Source organism: Daphnia magna, linkage group LG1 (assembly GCF_020631705.1).
Source record: "Daphnia magna isolate NIES linkage group LG1, ASM2063170v1.1, whole genome shotgun sequence".
NCBI classification, from domain to species: Eukaryota; Metazoa; Arthropoda; class Branchiopoda; order Diplostraca; family Daphniidae; genus Daphnia; species Daphnia magna.
The window spans coordinates 17,973,110-17,994,468 of NC_059182.1; the positions used below are offsets into that span (position 1 = coordinate 17,973,110).

Consider the following 21,359-nt stretch of genomic DNA (forward strand, 5'->3'; position numbering starts at 1 on the left):
AAAACAAAGTGTCACTTGAATACGACCCGGCATTACAATAATATTTGAATGACCAAGTTAAGCGCGGATATTAAACTTGCATGTATACCCGTGCCTGCAAAAGCGTGGACTCCTTTTATTTCGCTCGTCATTTGACAAGCCTTTTTTTTTTAAGGACAGTAATTCAGTTTTATTGTACTATCTTTCTTTGTACAGCAGGGCTCGTAAAAATATTTTCTTAATGAGACTGGCCGCCGTGCTTGGTGAAGCCTGAATGTATTAATACTTGAAATAAAAAGGAAGACTTAAGATCCCAATGTTTTTTTATCGGCGTCACGTAATTCGATAATAGTACAATTAGATGGCCACCATTAGGCACACAAGGCCATCAAATAAAGTGAGCAGGTAAATGTTTATTTTAGAACGATCTTTCGGGGATAACGCGCATCCTGTTCGACTGACTGATTGGATAGTTGGCAACGGACATCGCATCAGCAAAAAAGCGGAAAGGCGACCTAATGCCCTGTATATAAATGAAATTTGTTCAACAGCAAACAAGACAAACCGTTCGTGTTTATCAGGTTCGATTTCTCGATTTGCTGTCACACTGCATGTCCTGGATAGTCGATCACCTGTCGAGAAAATATTCAAAACAGGCACGGACGTGAAATTGGTTACAACACAAAACAACCCGTTTTTTCTTGCCCGGACATGTGACAACTTGTCCATCAAGTTTTCAGTTCCAGTTAGAAACTGGGAGAATGATGTTCACGTTTACTTTAGCGTTAAACTATACGTAACAGATCGCTCTTTCTGGTTTTGTTTACATTCAAACTAGGTCTTGTCGAACCCCTTTCTATCCGGATGCATTTCACCAAAATTGTGCAACCATTTACGTCCTTGGAAAGTTATGTCCTTCCTGTTTGTTTACCAACCAGACACCTGTGCGAAAAAACAAAACAAAACATAAATTCTTCAATCACTCAATCAAATTAAGGCGTTGACTTTAAAACGTTTGTAGGCCGTATATATAGTTACGCTGTGAATGCTTTTCGTTGTACAGTCAAATGTTAGGTCACGTGACAGCCTCTAATGGCATTTCATTTTCCATCAAAGTTTTGAAATCCGTTCACATCAAATGGGATAGGTAAAACTGAAAGATTTATGTGAGAATATTCGTGATTGGTGTGAGTGATACATGTCTGATAAAATCTCAATGGTATCAAACTATTTCTTTTTAAATTTACATATTTCCCCACTCCGTCAAGATTTGACATTTTCCCCCCTACATAACATCATGATATGTAAAGTAGAAAATGAAGTCTTTATTATTTAAATTTGTATATCTACATAAAATAACCGATCGATCCGAACGTATTAAATGAAATTCATTTTGTTTTTACGTGGGGAAGGTTGGAAAACAGTTAAACTTCGTTTAATATTCTATGAGCAATAGTTAAAACTTCAATTCAAAGTCGGCCATTGTAAACGAAACAAGCCAGCCGATTGGTCGCTTCAATAAAGCGAAAACAAACATCCATCCTTTACATCAAATTTGTTCAAACAAGCGACGACCGCCTCACGGAAAGGAAGGAAAATCATCGTTTCCCATTTGGGTACGAGTTTAGCGGTTCATCAAATATTCAAATATATGAGTCCACTGTAAACGCGAAAGAAATTGAATGACATTTTCTTTTGTTAAACATCACCACCTGAACGGCCTCAGTCGCCAATGTCCCTCACTTGAGGAATACATTTCCCTACAATCTCTTTTGATATAACATAAATTTTTACGTTTGTTCGCAGCGGGTAATATCACCTGTTCAGAATGGGCTTTACATAAAGCAAACACTTTTTCCATAACGGCTTGTAGATATACTGTATATACACCAAGTTCTTGTGCAACCTTTAAACGGCCTTACCTTTTGTTCAGCAGTGGTGGATTTGTAGCAGAAGATTGATTTCGTTCAGCGGAAAAGACTCTCGTGCTTTGATAAAAGAAAAATGTCCTACATCGTAATCCTTAAAAACCGGAAGGACGCTTACGCACAAAGCCTGCTGTAAAAGCTTTTACCATAGAGAGACCCGCGTCTTATGAATGATGGTGCCTCGCAATATATATACCAGCACTATCATTAGAGCTTTTGTAACTCCGACGTTGTCGGGAATGGAAATCAAATTTCTATGCCATCATATTCCAATAATCTGAAAGATAGAAAATTACCGAAGGAAGACACTGTAGGGGGGGATCGTATATAGACCAAACGTGAATCTATATATGTGCAACTATCTGACATGTATCGCAGAGCACATCTAGTAGCATTACGTCGGCTGCAAAACTAATAATCGACGGAAGAAAAAGAAATCGACAACAAAAGGGACGTGGAAAATGGGAAGGAAGACTTTCGAATCATATTGACAATCGTGGCGAAATTGAAAGGAAAGGATTTGTCAATGCGATTTTGCAGGTTTTCGTGTTGCCTTTTATTTCATTCCAAATGCTTCCTCACAATCTAGCAGCGCAGGAAAGAAAGAATCGTGAAGTCTTGTAAAAAGCTAAACAAATCAGGCTAAATCGAATCACATCAAGTTGAATACATTCGTATGATAGCCATATGGAGAAAGAGAATAAGATGTTGTGGGTTTCTATCGTGTTCCATCAATCACGCGCTGATGTATGCGCTAGAATCGCCTGTTCTATCATTATGTTAATATTGCTATAGCTAATAATAGTCGTGTGTCTCAATCAACAACTTGTACCCTTTTGTTGGTGTCGCGATTGTCATTTACAAGACATTGCCACCAGTCTTGTTTCTCGTGTCGTGCGGAAAAGCTCTTTGGATTGAACCGCCTAATTATCACGATCTTTGAACTTGTAACACACTCACATACCCAGACCAGAAAGTTACAACGAGACGAAGCAAGTTCCAAAATCAGGCTGAATGATCTCTCCTATCAAAAAGCATGATGTAATTGAAAACAAGAAGATTGCTGTTCGGCCATTACAACATCCATGGAGCAAGAAAGGAACATCAAGTTAAATTGGAATTGTTCCTTAGAAATTGCAATCATTTCTGGAATTTCTCTTGGACTATTACAGTTGTCCCGTGAGGCTGACAGTGTTGACCGTCGATTACTACATCGATACAAATTCCTATCAGACAAAATGGAAACGATAAACAAGAAAACTGCTAGTGACAAGGGAATTATCCGACATTATTGCGAAAGGAAATAATGTAAACGTTCGCCTTCGTATTAGTTTTTTCATTTGTCGTTTTCACATTTTTCGGCTGCTGAAGACGATTGACGTAAACGTTCTCATTCGTTGTTCCTTCCCGAAGCAGTTGACATCTTATTGACAAGCGAATATTGCAAGTTAGATTTAAAGACCCACAAATGTTTGCTCGCATATCGTCTAATCAATTGCTCCACGGGGGGTTTCGATTGACGCTATTCTCTGTGTCTTTATAACCCACGGATCGAATTGATTTTAATGTCACTTTAATCTCACTATCTCTGTACTATCCGATATCAAAGTTGCGTTGCGTAACGGTTGTTGTTGACATTTTACATCGGATGCTGGAGTCCCTCCTCAAATTAATTTAAAACAAAAATGTCTCAATCCTGACATGCAGTACATCAGTATAATTCAGCATGATAGAGTGACACTCACGTATATGTATACCAGAGAGCTGGCTTGCTCTGTATATATACTTTGCTACTGTAATATCGATTATAGTTTGGTAAACAGAAAGCGTTTCTAACGTTGTCAGGACCGATCCCTCCATCTCCTACCATTGGACACGTACACACCTTTTTACGTCACGACCTGTTTTAATTTTTCACGTGTCCGATTCAAGCTATTAATTTTGGTCCATTGTCCGCATGGTACGTGGAAACGTAGTGAAAAGGATGGCAGCCCTGAAACGGACAGGTGAAGTACTCCCAGATAGACTATCTTTATCGTGTCACATTGAAGTGCGTGGGACGACTGGGGTCGCTTCACGGACGTGCTTTAACATCCGATCAAGTCTCACTCTTGGATCTTGACCTGCTTCACCTCTTAAAAATAACTTGAAAAAACATGTACATGGGAAGTTGTTTTCTTTTAATTCTTGTATTGATTGTGGCGATAGACATCATTGAAACGATTGGTTTACGTGACAACTAATTGTTGGCTGCGTGTGGGAAAACTTCCGTATGAACTTCCGTCGTTTCTTCCGTATGAATCGTGTGGAAAATGGAGAAAGCCTCCGGATGAACGAGAAGAACGCGGGACTACATCAGACGACACGGAGGATAAACAAAAAAGTTGGATGTTTTGAAGAAGGACGACATGTTGACAGGTGGATAAATGCGGAGACTATGATATTCATTACGTGTTACAAAGGGAACAGTTTCAATGGATGAAAAATAGCTGTTTGCCTACGTAAACAAAGCGCAAAGGGTTGATCTCGTGTTACGTCAGCCATGCACGATTGTGTCTGCTTAACAAAAGATCATATCAGAGTGCGGTTAACATGTAGCGGTGGAAGAGAGTTCTTATAGGTATACACAATCTACCCCTCGCCGTTTGTTTTAATCCTTAGAAACTGTTGCCATGGATGCGGGGAAGTCTGTTCAATCATTTTTGAATTTTACCGCCTTTTAAATACGAAAACTTTGAAATGAAATTAGGGAACAAAGGAGGAGGATATAGAGAACACGGTAAAGAATTTCTTCCATCCAGTACCTGCACCGGTGGATGTTAAATTGATTATATTTGTGTTGCCACGTCTCTGTCTAAAACTTTAAAAGATAATTCGTGGTGTTAATAAGAAAACCGCAGCGGAAAGTGACTAACGTCTCACAAAACAATATGGGTTATTACTCCTCTATGAACTCCATTTTTTATATTATATCGCGCGAATGAATATATACTATAATTATATATACTTCTATGAGATGGGGTGTGAAAAATATCTGGTGCGTTCGAGGACATGGGGCGTTTGAGTAGCAACAGCTGGAACAAAAATCGAACAAAAACATCAAATGAAAATCATTTCAAAGAAACAAGTCCATACGTTTTTGCGAATGGCTCCAGAGAAAATCTCGTTTTGACGAAGTTGACACGCTCCTGTGATTTGCGATGGAAGAGTACAACACATCAATGAGAAAATGTTGAGAAGATGAGGCGAGCAAAAAGCAAAAACAAAAAGCCTGGATTAACTGTCAGGACAAAGAGGGGGGGTTTCGAAAGAGCCCGATTCCGCAATAGCCCGGACATCTCTTTTCTGCGTGACATACACAGCTGTGGGAGTTATCGTGTAACAGGATCTGGCGGCCCTTTTTCTTTTTTTTTGTTTAGCCAATCACACTGGGCAAGGGTCGGGACTGAGCAGATTGACGATCGAATGTTGCGGTGGTTGTTGTTGCTGTTGTGGCGGAATTGGGCGAACTGTCAGCCTGTTATTCTGGTTGTTGGCCAGCGAATTGGATCCGCGCGTAGCCGACAGCGGATCGGCTGTCCATTTATCGAGCAAACGCGGCCTGAAGATGCGGCTAAACGTCTGCCGGAATTGACGGCTCATGACGCAATAAAGGATGAAATTGATGGCGCCGTTGATGAGCGCCAGGATGTCTGTCAGCTCGCCCAGGTGACGGTAGCAGTTGGTGAAGAAAGCGTCTCCCAGGATGCCGCTGAGAAGAGCCAAAATGCCTTGCGGGAATTCCGTCACGAGGAACAGAACCAGAACGGCTAACAACATTCGCGTAGTCCGGTCGTGTTTCTCCGAACCGCTTCCAGCTGCCGGTCCAGTCGGCGGTGCATGCCTCTCGATCCCCGAAACGGATCGTTCCGGCTCACATCCGCCTGCCGGAAGGTTTTTCTTCGACGAATTCGTGTTGCTGCTCTTAAGATTCTGACGGCGTTCCTTAGCGCTAACCAACGCGCTAATCAGCCGGAAACTGAAGAAAGTCAATGCCACACAAGGGATGAGCTTGACGACAACGCTGTACGTCCAGAAATTGATATTCTCCAGGAGGCTCTCGTTGGCCCTGGCCAGTTCGCTGGTTCCAAGGACGTACAGCGTGTGATTCATCGGCACGTCCGGCGATGCAATTCCCGTCCCGTTCACCGTCAAACTGCTGGCCGGCGACCGATACGGCTGCTCCTGGATCGTGTACGTCAAGTAGAGCGGGATGCAGACCAGCGGTGAGCAGACGTACGCCAACAGGATGGCCAGAAGGGCGCGGTCGAGGGTGCACCAGTCCCGCGAACGCAGCGGATGAGCGACGGACAAGTAGCGCCAAACGGCCAGCAACAGCGTCAACCAGATGGAAATGGTGTGAAAGACTTGCGTAACGTGAGCGTGAATGAGGACGTAGACCGTCCACGGGTAGCTGAACCGCTCGTAAACGGGCCGCTCACGCAGGATGTACATGTGCATGGTGAACGGAATGTACTCGATCATGACGAGATTATCAGCCAGAGCTAAGCCAGTCAAAATGGCGTTGGTGGGTGAGATGCGTTGATCCATCCGGGTCAGTACGATGATGTTGAGAGTGTTGGCCATCATGCCGAAGAGGCACACCATCAGGCTGATGTAGCCGTGCATAATGAGGTAGGATCTTCGGAAAGCTTCCAATCCCTCGCCGCAGTAGAGCTTAGCAGCCGGAGGCGATGACGATGAGCTGGAGATTCCGGTCGTCACTGCACTCAGATTGTTGGTCATCATCAGAAGGAATTCTTCGTCAGTAGGCCAACTCGTTTCGTTCGACATTGTTTGGTTTAACAGCGCAACTATTTGATCGTCCCAACCGCCACCCACTCCACCCGTTTCCGACGACGACACAAACAGTTGCATGACGATGGCCAAATAAAACTTGTCTCAAATTCAATTGTTTCTTTCTGAAACTTGATTGGGTTCGTTGTGGACGAAAAATGGAACAAATGGAACAAGACGGGGGGGGGGGAACTAATCAACTGTGTCGTCCTAAAAATTGTACAGCAGCTAACCAAGTCGAGCAGAAAGGAAATAAACGGTCCGGTGGCAAAAAGAGCCTCGCGCTTGATCCACCACTAATAGCTGTCCGGAACATTGAGAAAAACTAAACTGGTTGTTACGAATTTTTTCCTTTTTGTTTTTCTTCAAAGATTCAACGCCAAGCTTTGAATATTGCTTCCGCGTAACAACACAACAGCCTTGCACCACCACCCCCCCTCGTGTTTCGGTTATCACCCGTCTGAAGACACGTAACAACTGGTCTCGGACCTACTGCCGTGCTCACGCATTGACCCAGCTGGCAGAAGCCGAACTCTGTGCAATATATAGCTGGCCCCGGAATTCTGTTGCGCTTGCGCTGATTACCACCTCCCAACTAGCAGGCGTCGAATGTATTTTAAAGAAAAACAAAAATAAATAAATAAATAAAAAAAAAAAAAAAAAAAACATTTAAAAATAAAAAGATCGAAACGAAAAGTAAAAAGATACATTTAGATGATGCCTGTTCTTTCTGCAGACAGACGTCATTCATTTTTTGTGCGCAAAGGGGAAAAAAACAAGAGGGTCTGGACAATGGAATATCCATCAAGTGCTCGTCGTCCCATAATCCCGTCCCCAATTGATTCGGTATAGTCTGGGACATAATAACGAAAGGTATATATATCTTCAGAGATGGAATGGAGCAGGAGTGTTTGGGGGACGTGCGAGAATGGGCACGCATCGTGTTGTTTTTCCCACCTGAGAGAAACAGCTGAACGCCTCCGCAATCGTCTGCAACATTTGCGCTGTTTCTCACGCTTAAGCAACGATGGACGCTATGTAGATTCGCTCGCCTTTTCCATCTATTGTCGTATAGTCGACGGTCCATTGATTGCTGGGGACGATCACGCACTTCATAGCGAATTGTTTACTTACACAGTGTGCGGAGGCGAGTAGCCGTCGGCACATTTTAACGGCAGGCGGAAAGCTCTTGAAAAAAAAAAGGAGGAGGACCATTATCGTATATTTATTTCCATGACGATAAAAAGTGCAAGGAGATGGTCCTCCGTCAAAATGGGGGCCTAGTTTGAACCTTAGATTGCAGTGTGTGTGGTAATGCGAAAAGGCTTTGCTCGTGTCCCGCAGTACGCTGTTATCAATCATTGAAATATACACGTAGAAATCATGCGGATGGGTGAGAACGTAATGGATGAGCTCAACTGAGCGGACATTTCGTTCATGTCCGTGCATCCAGGCAAATCCGTATATCTGGAATGGAAGCAAAAAAAAAAAAATTGAATTGAAAAGTATGGACTTAAGTGAATGGACACCGTTCACCAGCTGATGCCCCATGGACAGTCCGCGGGAGGGAGTTGTTGTTGATAATGTCATGGATTACGTATCTTGGCATTGTAAATGGAAGATGAGATTCCCGCAACGGTACCATTCATCACATTTCACGTAGAATCAAATTGAATGCCACTGCTGGGCACACCAGATTATCTGGCAAAAGAAAAAAATAAAAAATAAAAACTTTTGTCCTTTCCTTGTGTCACGTTTGATGTTGTTCGTGGAAGGGCAGCCATCACTAGCCCGATACGGACACACACGGTATATTATATCAAAATGAAGAGTTCTTTTTTTTTCTTTCTTTTTCTCATTGGCTGGTTGCCATAATATACTGCGCGACATCGACAATTGGGTTCCATACACAAGGGTCATCTTATTCTAGCGATGCGTTTGTCAGGAGCGCTATGATCCTATACAGCCATATAGCGCTATATAATGTGCTGTTACAGTATCATCTAAGTGAATGTAATCGAGTGTGCTGGCTTTTCTTTTTTTTTTTTCGTTTACGGGAAGACAACGAGGCTTCGTATCGATTGCGTTTGATTCAAACTGTTCAAAGGTTCTTTTCTGGCTGGCAGTTTTTGATCTCGTGCACCCCGAATGTATTCATTTTTGTTTGTTTTTGTTTTTTTCCGTTTATCATAGTTGTACATTGATGTTTCTTGTAGATAGTTGTTTTATTTCTTTCAGACTGCCAGGTTGAAATTGTCTTTTTCTGACAATTGGGCAAAGTCCACGGCTCTCGTTTAATCGTTTGGTTTTACGATAGAGGCGTGACTTGTTTTTTAAAGTTTTTCAATGTGTGTTTTCTTTTGTATTCCATTATTTCAGGTTTACCAGAAGAAAGAAAAAAAAAACTACTTCTAACAAATAGAAACTAAAAGAACTTTGGGGGACTCCTCTTTCTCAAGGACAATCAGGTGCAAGTCGACTGAACCAGACAAACAGACTTTGCTATACTGCCCAGCAGATAACCAGCGTAAACATATTTAAAAAATCAAACTTAAACAAATAACCGAAAAATGAGTTCAGCATAAATTTAGAATGCGTGTCTCACGCTAGTATACTGATATTTCGTTCAGCATTTCCAATTGCAATTTGCTTTTATAACAAAGACGTTGCATCCGAATTAAACCAATTTTGCTTGAAGTTATTCCACTGGAAGCATCTCTAACAAAGTCATCGTGAATTGCATCTTGGCAAATGCCAAAGAAATGGTCGATCTGTCTCGTTTGTGCTCATCATTCGTGCCAACAAAAAATCGGAGCAGTGTAAAAGACAACTTTACACACAACAAGATATGAACGCAATGAGAGCCACATAACAAGAAACGATCAATCAACGTCACGACCTTGCTCATTTGAGAATTAAAAAACAAACAAAACACACATGCTAATGAGATGTTTTGTAAACGTGCCATCGTTGACAAATTAAAACAAAACAAAAAAGAATCGTGAATTATAAATAAAGGCGAATTTTTATGGTAAAAAGGAAAAATGTTTGCCTTTGATCTTCCTTGTTAACCATCGCGAGTTGCGTGACTGTTTTATATGGAGATACAAAAAAAAAAATCTCTTCTTTTACGATGATTTCTTCTATATCGCTAACTTAAGCGAGTTAGTTCGCTCAGTATATATAGGCCTACATCGCGTGAATTCGTGAGGCGCTGCTCAAACCTATTTGGGAGGCGGATATACCGCGCGCTTGTCGTTTCCCTCTGTTTTTACGATTACGTTTTTGCTTTCTCACGCACCCGGATCTGCTATTTGGGAGAACGATAAGACCGATGAGTATACTTGGAGGATGCTTTATACATATATATCTATGGCGTAGACGTTGTGTGCATATACATAGCGAGCAATAGGCCTACCGGTTTATATCGACGCTTGGTTTGCCGTGTTTTGGGTACGCCGGAGACGCATTTTCACACCAGATTTGTGTAATATATGTTGATATGGGCCGTGAATAAAACGAATAGTTCACAGCTGATACAAGACGCACAATTTTTGTCGATACGGCATTGTGTTCATTTAAAGGATTCCCAACCGAATGCCTTCTGATCTGTACATTTCCAAGTAAAATGATGGATAGTGAAATACCTAGAAAAGATGTTAAAGGGTTGGGATTGTGCTATACGCCAGAATCGACATGACGTCCATGAATGTCATCATTTCAACTAGAGAAAAAAAGGAAATAATTGGAGATGAGTTTCTTTTTTTTCCCTCTCTAGACGACTATATGTAATCTCCTATGAACTTGGGTGTAAAGCGTAACGTTAACAAGGTGTTTTCCGTGATCCATAGCGGACAGTGAAGAACACGAAAGTTTTTTGGACTAATTTGTGAAAATAGTATAAAAGCTAGGTCTTATCTCTTGCTGGAAATCGTACTCTTCAATCTTTTCCAGGTAATTTATTAAACTTCGTTTGTTTTTTGTTTTTTGTTTCAAATCACTTTGACTCTTTAAAGCAGAATTTTACGTAGATAGAACTGCTCAGCTGTTTAACTCTGACTATAGATATAAATTAATTTTTTTTTTTTTTAAGCAGAAGAACATCAGTGAAAGAGGCAGAAAAAGTCGTTAAGTATCGACGACCAGCTGAATAGCTCGTTTGATTTCTATAACCTATTCGTTTTTACACCCACTCCGGTTGTCGATGAGAAACATAACTCGTTTTGGCCTAGAAAAGTCTTCTTTGATAACGAGGAAGAAGGAAACGACTTCAAACAAGGAAATGCTGAAATGGCTGAGATCTTCATCTCAATAGTGCATAGACATTCGAGCAACTAAGTGAATATCAAAGGGCTCGTGAGGAGTTATCGAAAGAATAAACGAGCGGACGTTATTCCATCTTCTGAAATGTTTTCACTCTTCATATTTTTAAATAAATCGATCGATCATCTACAATATGCAATTCCCATGCTGTATGTTCGTAGAGTTAAAGGGCAAGTATATATGGTGAGTGGATGGCGTCTCGTTGAATAAACACGTGCAAGCTCGTTTTTAAATCTGTCGCAGCAACTCAGTTCTGTGACACTTTCTTCTTTGACGTTGATTTTTCTATCGATCGTCGCTGTTATACCAGCGGTCGTCGATTCTTTATACATTTAAGGCATCGCACTTCTTGATTCCTTCTCGTCTTCTAGAACTGCTGTCACGACAGGTTCGTTGACAAGGATTTTGCCCAGTTGTTTTGACAGTGCGGATGACCCGCTTCTAAATCCCGCACGGCATCGCCTCGCATCCGCCTTTTGCGTACGTGACTAGCCAAAATTGAAATTCCTTTTTTTTTCTCTTTGCCATTTCTCCAGAGCTTTCACTTAGAAAGCCTCAGAGGCAGAGAACGCCTACGCTGTCGTTTCTTTTCTTTTTGTGGTGGAAACAGTCAAACACTGGGAAGAAGAAGACTAAACGGGTTAGGAAAATCCAAACAAACACGCGAAATAACTCGTGCTGATACGGTATACACGAACGTCCTGTCTATAGTCTGTGAATCCAGACCATCTACGTAGGAGGGTCTTGTAAAGTCTGCGAAAAGCTGATGATGTGGCCGCCAAAAAGACGTTGCAAAGCCAATGGTATAACAACGACTTGTTATGATACTACGCCAGCCGCCAGTGTTGAAAAGGATGTCAAACTCGGATGTTATCCGAGTTAGAAAAAAAACCCCGAAACAAGTGAAATGAATAAAATTACAATATATCTTAAAATGTAAAGCGATCCCGTTATGGTTGAAAACTTTGAATTGTCTAAGAGAGGGACAAAACGAATTAAAGAACAGATGCAACTTCATATTAAATTTAAAACCTTATAGCTATACCGTTTTAGCTGTTTGATCTTTTACTGGGTCCCGATATCTGTACGTAATTTTTAATCCAATTTGGATGGCATTGGTAATTTTTTCAAAATTTCAGCAGGAGCATCGATGGTCAAAACTGCTGTGATGAGGAGATGATTATTGATAAGCTACTGTCAGGTCATCTATATACCAACAGAAAGAAAAGGGGGGAGCTTGACAGCCGTTCCAAGGAACGAACGAAGGATGAATTTTATTCAATCTATGGTAGGAAAAAACCGATCGATGTGAGTTATGTACGCTGTCGTAACCCAAAATGCAATATCCTCGACAGTTGGCTTATAAACTGACGGTGTGTATCCAAACATTTGAAAATTCAATTATAATTTTGGAAATACGTTGCACCGAGAAATAGGACGTGAAATTCTGTTCTTACTACACAGGATATTTGCCGTTAGTGAGACATCTAAGCTGCTGGCGAGTGTATCGCTCAATGAGCCTATTTAACCAAAGGACGTGTGCGCTTGTTATCGCCAGCTCAACGTGAAACTCATGATTATGAGCGTACGTTTTATATTTGTATTCTCCTCCTGCCCTATGCTACACCATTAGGACGTATAGAACGAGGCTATATAGTTCGAATAGTTTTTTTTTGTGTGTATCTGATCAGGTCTTCCAATTTCGATCAATACGGTAATGCACACGTTCATCCATCTTCAAACCATCCCCTACTACCCCTGCAGCCTAACGAGCTTAACAAACTAAGTACACTTTCATCGTTGGGATCTTCCCTTCTTTGTGCAAACAAACTAGAAATTCGCTACCAATCAACTGCCTCGTCCTTATTGCTTCAACGTGTTGTACGTTCAGTCTGAACAAGCCCGCCATAACATGGTTGTGGGGGAAAAAAAGGTCGGTGCCAACTTAGATCATTGTCGGCTTATTTAGTCAAAGAGAGACAACATGGTTTGCAAATTTGATCAGGCAAAAGCAGTCGCGGGATATTTAACTAAGGTTATACAGTTCTGATATAGTGTTTGATTTCTTCACTTTCATAGACGATCCGTATCATGGAAATTGAATGTAAATGTAAGCAATTTATAGTGTGTGCTGATTTAATCATTTTTCTGGTTGACTGGCAAAGTGACAAGAAAGGAGGCCGCTGCTACATCGTTTGATCAACTTTGATATACAATTTCAAATTTCAAATTGGAGATTTCTATTCATATGAATAAAATGGAAAAAACACGCAGCACCTGCATCCTTTGTTTCAGGTTTTTAAAATAAAGAGAGACGGGTGTAACTTATAAGATCTGCCCCATTCACTTATAGAGAGACAGTGGGAAAAGGCCATCTGGAAACGAAAGGAAATGAAGCCATTCTTACGGAATAACAAAACCCATAATGAAAAGACAATTTTGTTGCTAGCATTATGCCATCTTGGGATTTCTGTCTGCGATTCATTTGATTGTCTCTGTTTTCAACTGTTGGCCTTTCCTTAGGTTCTTACAGCAAGTTTGATTAAAAGCAAAGTAGACTTGAACCAAACAAAAGGCTATTCATCGTCAACCGAGCAGATTTTGATGATCATTTCACGGGGAACTGAAAGGCGCAATATACACAGCTGCAAGTGCTCTAAGAAAATAGGCCTCATTTTCAAAAAAACTCACTTGGATCCATCTGTCAACCGCCGAAACGTTTTCCCGGAGAACATCTGGAATGGTCGCCACATCGCTGATCGGGACCAAACATTTTTGGGTTCGTGAGATCAACGTCCGTGCGCCACCAATAAATACTCAAATGGGAAACGAATTCATTCGACCGGCAAAATAAAAAAATAAAAAAATGACTAGAAACAGAACGAAGTAGAAATTGAAAATGCCTCCTAAACTAGAATAACAAATAACAAAAATTTATTTACCAGCATATCAAAATCGATCGTTGCTCCCAACGCCTTTAGGGCTCTTTGTAAAGTAGAAACCGATTGAAGCTTTAGACTAAAAAAAAATTGTTGTAATTGTTTATCGGCCTTCTTTGAAATTCAAGCATCAAAGGAGCTTACCATATATATATATATACACTTGATATATCAGACAGTGTAATAAGGTTCACGAGATTTTGCGTATTCCAGCTGCGTACAAGACTAACGATCCCCGCGAAAGAATCCCATCTATATAGAAGAGGGTTTTAAAAAAGAAAAAATTATTAAAACGATAAAAAGAGTCGAGCCAAACTTATGAATGCTTACCGACTACACATAGGCTAACTTACGTGCCAAACATATGAAAAGGGACGTTCATTATAAACTTGTTCGGTTACAAGAAGAAGGATGTATCTATAAACCTATAGAGTAAAACAGGTTTCATTCAAGGTTGCTAGTCAGCGGCATCTATCGTCATTGGCCTCGTTGAGAAAGAATGATGCTGCATGATATTAAATAAGAAATCCTCTCCATTATTCAGCGCAAGTGGTGCTGTCTTTACTGAGAGACGCGCAGCAGCAGTAGCACTATATACGGCTTTCATGGATGCGACATAATTGATGTTTCAGCCTGCAACTGCTGCGTGGGCTGGAAAGTGTCTCTAATGTTGGGACAGTGCAGCTCGTGACGTCGCGTAGTAGCCTATACTGATTTAAGATGTTCATAAGTTCAGGCTCATCGTGTCATATTCCAATATACTATATACAGTATATATATAGATACATTGCAATATATGTGGCAGGCATAAATGATTTGGGCGCGGCAAAGGGTGTGGCTATTGGGCATAGGTTACTGCCTGTGTCTATACACGCATGAATAAATATAAGGCTACGGTAGTGCTACTTCGAAATATCCGGTATACTTTTTGTGTGTGGTCGGCATGTAATAACACGTGATGCTTACGAACGCAGAGCCTATACCGTCTTTTACGTCGAGATAAAGAACGAAAGAAAATGGTAACCCCATTGGGCATCCCGAGAGCAAGAGGTCAGCATCCTTCGCTTTATCCAGGACCTATATACGAACAAAATGATTAACCTTTAGGATTACCGAAAAGCAAACGAGAAGAGTATATTTAAGAAAAGAGCAGAATTTTCAGTAATCTCGGAATAGATGTTGTTATTGTAGTGCTCGCTACCGTATACACAGGCCTATTGTTTGATACAGTATATATACACAGCGTCTATATATATATATAGGAGCAGTTGTTTTTCTTTTCTCGGTGTTGTTTGGCCTGAAATTTCTATATGATTGCGTCTATATATAGCTGATCATTTTTTTTCTTTTGGCTAGCATTGTTATCTCATATTATGGAATCACGCATCACCAAGCCGTTGCTACGTGTCAATCCATCAGTGTCTCTCGCCAAAGTCTCACATTCTGTCAAAGTCCATATCCTATATATCGTTCTCGAATAAGAGGATGGTTGTCTGACGTGTATTAAAAGAAAAACAGAATCCGCAATTGTGAACCGCATCGAATTCGGCTCACCTCCGTCTTTATTATTCTGTAACTGTTGTGAAACTATTCGTCTCTATACATCGAATCGATTTCGGGGGACAGCTTCCCATCTTGTTTTGATTCTCACCCACTCGCGCAGGAATTCAGAAAGTGTGTACGTATAAGCATTTTGAGGGAATGGAAAGATAACAAGTTGTGCTTACACTTCTCACTTTCAATTTCCACCACACACAAAAAACAACATATACATTTCAATGAAAAAGAAATCGAAGAAAAACAGCAGCGGCAAGTATAGAAGCCTCTCTTTCAATCGATTTAAAACGGAAGCATCTATACGTTTTAACATTCGTTTAATTTTATACGGATAATTATGCGGGGAGGCTCTGTTATATTATCGTTACCAATGGCGAATTGTTCAAACAGAACGAACAACTATTGTCGATAAAAACGTGTACACCTAAAGGGGAAACGATTCGATAGTGTTACCTTCAAATTTCCAAAAATTTGGACAAACAACAGACTCAACCGCGCCCCGAAGAATATAGCTTACACTATTATAATAGCTATTGTATAAGCTATCGGTCTATACTGTTTATATCCTAAAGCGGTTCGTGGAAATGAGCTGTGCCAAACCCTATGAAATAACACGCCAACAAACGACGGCAAGAGCGAATCGATCGCAGAAAAACGGCACGTGGGCGTACAGCGAAGCCAATGTGTTGGGTTTAACAAAATAATAGAAGGCCGACATTATTTGATCGAGAAATATAGGGCGTCGCAGTCTCCGACATCCACTTATTTAAGCAATCATTTTACCTTTCCAATCAGACGTGTATGTGACAATATACGTTGTGCGATTCTTATTCCGTTTTGTTAAGGAGACCTCGTTATAGACACGACGGCTGATGACACAAACCGACGACTATTCTCCATCTACAACTTGCAACATAATGCGAACAAGTCCTCGCTGGCCTTGTCTGGTTTCCTTTTTCATCTGTTTACATGTACGCACCTGCTGGTGATCTATTGTGTGGCCATATGTAAGAAAAATAATCCAGCGGGTGCAGTGTTCCCTTTCTTGCCGTGTACACATCTGATCTCCCAATAGTGCCATATATTGCGACGCTTTTTCTTGGATATTACGTGGACTTGCTTTCTTCTCCCGTCTGCACACATCCACAACGACTATATAGGCTGGTGTGGTGTTTACGTAAGAAAAATACGACATACGCAAGACATTAACGATTCATCACTTTCAAAGACTCGCTCCGTGAACGGAGGCAATAAACTTCGAGGTGGCAGGCACACCTTTCCGCCGAAACACAACAAGCCCAGAACATATTCGGAGAAGTTTGCCTTCACTTGTGTTAATCTTCTACTTCATCTACGTAATTCCGACTCGTTTTTTGGATGACAAAAATGTATATACAGTAGGTGCGCGCCAAACATTTTCAACTTTAATGTTCATCTTTTTTTCTTTTTTTTTGGAACGAGGTGAAAGGCGGTGAATGAAAGGCGATGGTGAGAATATCAAAGTCTTTCCAGCTGAACGGATCAAAAGAGATTTGGCCTTGTCTGCAATTCAATTTCCACTTCGCCACCAAAGGCCTTCAATCGAGGCCGTTCGAATCCCGACTGGCTTATTTAAAGGGGGAGGAAAGAACTGCCGTGCGTATATAGCAATAGAGCGGAGGAATGAAGGATCACAGTTGACATAAGAAACACGCCCAGTGTGCATACTGAATTATTGATGTATGATCCATCTTATACAATGTATAATATAATAATGTTACATCACCACAAAAAATGATGAACGATGGGGTTGGAGCCATCCGGATACAGCATTTCCTGCTTTGCAGTATGGCAGCTTTTCTATCGGTATGTGCCACCATGATTTTTAAATTTTCCTCCACTGTAAGCTGTCGGATGTTTTCCGCTTTTTAAACTTGTGAGATTTTCATCTTTTTGTGTCCCGTTTCTTTTGTTTTTCTGCAAGGCGAGGGCACGACTCCTTTGCTAACTCTCCCGAGCTGACGATGCGAACATATTTCCTATATACTTTTGTTGGCGGTCTCATTCAGTTTTATTCAAAGCTGGCGAAGAAAAGAAAAATGACGACCTTTTTTTTCTCAACGAAAAGAGAAAAGGATCGACGGCTTTGATTCCGATGTGGTGCATTGCGGCGCAAAACTTTTTTTCTTTTTTCAAGCTTATTATTTATTCCCCCTCCCTCCCCCCACCGTTTTATGCTGCATGTGTCTTTTTTACTGTTTCGATCTACTACCCAATAACTGACACGGAACCTTTTTGTATATTCTCCACGCAACACGCTCCATCAATGTAAAGTACCTTCCTCTGTCTCTATATACCAAGTTTTTGGACAAGCCTCACCCACATTTGGGGAATTACGGAGTTGAACATTATGCAACCTATTTCAAATATGCAGCCTACTATCCACCTTACATAAAACACTTGATTTTAATGGAGAAGTAAAGCTCGCTGATCATGGCGGGGTTGGGTCACTTAAACATTGAAATAAGTCACACGCAGTATGTCTTTGGGCTAAGCCGCCATTAGCGCGAAATGATTTCCGGTCACTCCCACAGGCCGTGTTATCATATAGCAACGCTGAAAGCTATGCCCGGAACGTTCGTTCGTACGTAAACAGACTCTCTCCTTCGCTGGGTACAGCCGCAAAGGGCCGAACGTATATATTTTTCTGGCACCAATGCCAAAAACCTAAAATCACAAAAAAAAAAAACAGAAAAACGGAACAAATTATTTGTTCAACGACTTTTTTTTTCCTTCTGTACATTTAGCTTAATAAGTGGGTGACCTGTTCAGGTCAATAAAACATCAATAGAATATATATATACATGCACGGTATAGCTTATAAGTTCGGACGATGGGAAGTGAAGCTTTTATTGCTTGTCCATTTCCTACCGTTCGAACATTTTCCGGCTTATTTGACTAGCCTTTGGCTAAAGCAGAAGGACTTTATGGTGCAATCCAATCATCGCAGATGAGAGCGCTAGTTAGTTATCGTAAAAAACCAACATCGACCAGCTCCGACTGCTTCTATTCCTTTTAATGCTTTCAATACTATATACGTGTACTAATACATTTTTAGATTATCGTGTCTACGTAGTCAATGTCATTTGTCGCAGTAAGTGGACGAAATGCAGCACATCTCGTTGATTGCACTATTGATGGGTCCTTTTAGGAAAGTACTGGATTATTCCCATATCATTGAGATGTTAAATGAGTTGATGCGCAAAGAATTGGATCAGTCGTTTTAGTTCGTTACTTTTTTTTTTTTTTAAATAAAAATAGAACATTCCACAGACTGGGGGGTATATTGTTCCAGAAAAACGAAGGGGGATCTAATAGGTCAGTTTTTTTGGTTTTTTTTTCTCAATACGTTGGATATAACAAATACAGCAGTTTGCTCTACTGTAAATATATGGCCCAAAATAACCCGTGTTTCGTTTACACTCCTGGAGTTTGTTCACTGTTCCAGTATGGCTTTGCCATTTGGCGCTTTGAATTGTTTGACCTGAAAAAAAAAAGGCACACACAATGGCTATCCTTGTGGAAAGAATGAATACGTTTTTCATAGGACGCAAGTGAGCGAAATCGAACGGGACTTTTGCTCTGCTTGTCTTTCAACAAACAGATATGGTTGGCCGACACCGTCAAACGCGCACACTGTGCGATGCAACACGGCAGCTGTTGTCTTTTGTCAAATACTTTTCCAACTAAAGCAAGAGCAATGACAAAAATTGAAACGCTCTTAAGTTGTCCTGAGCTCGTGCCGTTGGAACGGCTATCAAAGACCAAGGTTATCCAAGAGCAAAGTATAACTAAGAATCTCACACAACATTGAACAGAGTCCTCTCAAAATTCGGGGAAAAAACAAATGGAGAATCCCCCGTTACTATGTTCTTTTTCCCCCTTAAAAACAGTGATGATTCATTAAATTTTAAGTTGCCTTTTAAATATTTTGGGTTGACTGGCTCAGACTGAAACGCGCTTCACGTTGCATATTGCGTGGCGGAAGAGCGTAAACATAAATGTTGACTGAGCGAAACCGTTCAGTTTCCGCAAGGCAAATAGTCGAGTTTTTATTTTTACTTCTTTACCACAATGTAGATCTAAATCAGTTGGCCTTTTTTTTTTGCACTTGAATCCCGCAGCCTGCTGGCCGATTGCCAATACGATTTAGTCACGTATTTGGTATAAACGAGGCGAAGAAAACATAAAAGTGAATGTTATTGAATGGATCTTATACTCTTTCAAAAAATTTGTTTGCTATGAAGCAGAAAGGCTACCGAGTCCTGAGCGTTACGATGGAACTTCCAGTAGCCCGCATACGGAACTGCAAGTAATAGCTTCCGGCTGATAAATGGGGGGAACAAAAATGTTTGAAATTCGTGAGAATCTAAAGATCACGTTTTTTTTTTTCAACATGCAATGCCATTTCTAGGAGGCTGCATTTATTTCTTCTTGTGAGCATTGCTTATTTACGGAGACATGCACAGAGAAAAAAGAAAAATGGAGTGAGACCAATAGGCACGGCAGTTTCCTCTAGCGTTTCTTGTCATATTCTGTTCCAAACGACAAGAATAAATCGTTTCCTCCCATTCATTTGACTTGTATAGGTTAACATTAGACTCGATCATTTATCGTTCTTTCATGACTATATCCCTCTTTTTAAAAAAATGAACACAAAGTTAATGGACTATTTCAATAAGTGCTGGATTCCAAGTTTGACAACAACCGAGTCGGAAGCTTAAATCTAATTCAATTCAGCTTCAATCTACTTTAATGTTTATTCTCTTCGTTTTCCGACTCTAATCGAAAGGAGTAGACTAACTTGGCTTGTCAGTTTTATAGACTCACTGTCAAAAGCATCTCGCCAAGCAGAAAAAGAGTAAGAATAAAGAAAAGGAACGCAAATATTTCATTCAAGAAAGACGGTGTCGTGTGTTTTATTCCCGTTTTCCAGTTGAATAAGAAAAACGGATCATCAACGTTGATCTCTATTCAAACAAAGATATACTTCTTGTGTCTCTTTAGCATTTCTCTAGAATTCTTATAGTCTATATTTTGACACACACAAAAAAAAAAGGAATAGCCTATCAGTATTCCAACATCGACCACGAATAATTTACTTATACTATACTTTCTTGTCTTATCTGTGTAAATATGACGCTATCGCACACTGTGACACCACGTGAAAAAGAATCCCGGATTGCCTTCCGCGATGACATGCGAATAGAGAGCTATTCGGCAATGAGATTTTCTTTTTTCTATACAAGCAACGAACATACGTGTTTGACGAATTCATGAAATGGTAACTGAATTCAAGTTAAGTATGACTTTAATTTGCCAGAGGAATGGCAAGATAACCTTCAGTGCAGGTAAAGAGACTATGGAGAGAAAACTGTGCTAATAAAGTACTTCAGTTTTCCCTTCCGAATATAATAAAAATTGCAATCAATAAAGCACTCACTGTCATTATATAAACCGCGTCTAAATTCAAATAGGCTTAGCCACAAAGTTTCATCATCAGAGTCGCAAATCTTCCTGATCCTATATATTTAGGTGTGCGTCAGAATACTCTGCTAATGTGATGGGATTAGGCCTAATAAGCTTTCGTTTGTAACTTTCTTTATACGTCGGCCTGCCTCAAAATATGGCCTCATAGAAGTATATAACGACATTGAACGGTGTCGAGGACTCTTGTTAAAACAGCTTTGCGCAGTATCATTCATCTTGCTATTTTCCATTTTAAACCATTTGTATGGCTTATTTTCTGTCACCTGAG

The 21,359-nt window shown here is 40.6% G+C and overlaps 1 protein-coding gene and 2 long non-coding RNA genes across 3 annotated transcripts; 1 reads left to right on the plus strand and 2 right to left on the minus strand.

Annotated features, from left to right (window-relative positions):
* Window positions 1-4,077: 4,077 nt before the first annotated feature.
* On the minus strand, window positions 4,078-7,311 carry LOC116929638 (G-protein coupled receptor dmsr-1). The gene has a single exon (XM_032936947.2). It carries the CDS (start codon window positions 6,822-6,824, stop codon window positions 5,331-5,333), a length of 1,494 nt encoding a protein of 497 aa, XP_032792838.1. The 5' UTR covers window positions 6,825-7,311; the 3' UTR covers window positions 4,078-5,330.
* Window positions 7,312-14,154: 6,843 nt separating this feature from the next.
* LOC116929700 lies at window positions 14,155-16,467 on the minus strand. The gene is made up of 3 exons (XR_006642580.1): window positions 16,346-16,467; window positions 14,336-14,710; window positions 14,155-14,257 (listed from the first exon to the last, which is right to left on the minus strand). It is a non-coding gene; the product is annotated as an uncharacterized LOC116929700 (long non-coding RNA).
* A 774-nt stretch (window positions 16,468-17,241) lies between these two features.
* On the plus strand, window positions 17,242-17,913 carry LOC116934241. The gene is made up of 2 exons (XR_004400553.2): window positions 17,242-17,407; window positions 17,526-17,913. It is a non-coding gene; the product is annotated as an uncharacterized LOC116934241 (long non-coding RNA).
* Window positions 17,914-21,359: the final 3,446 nt, after the last annotated feature.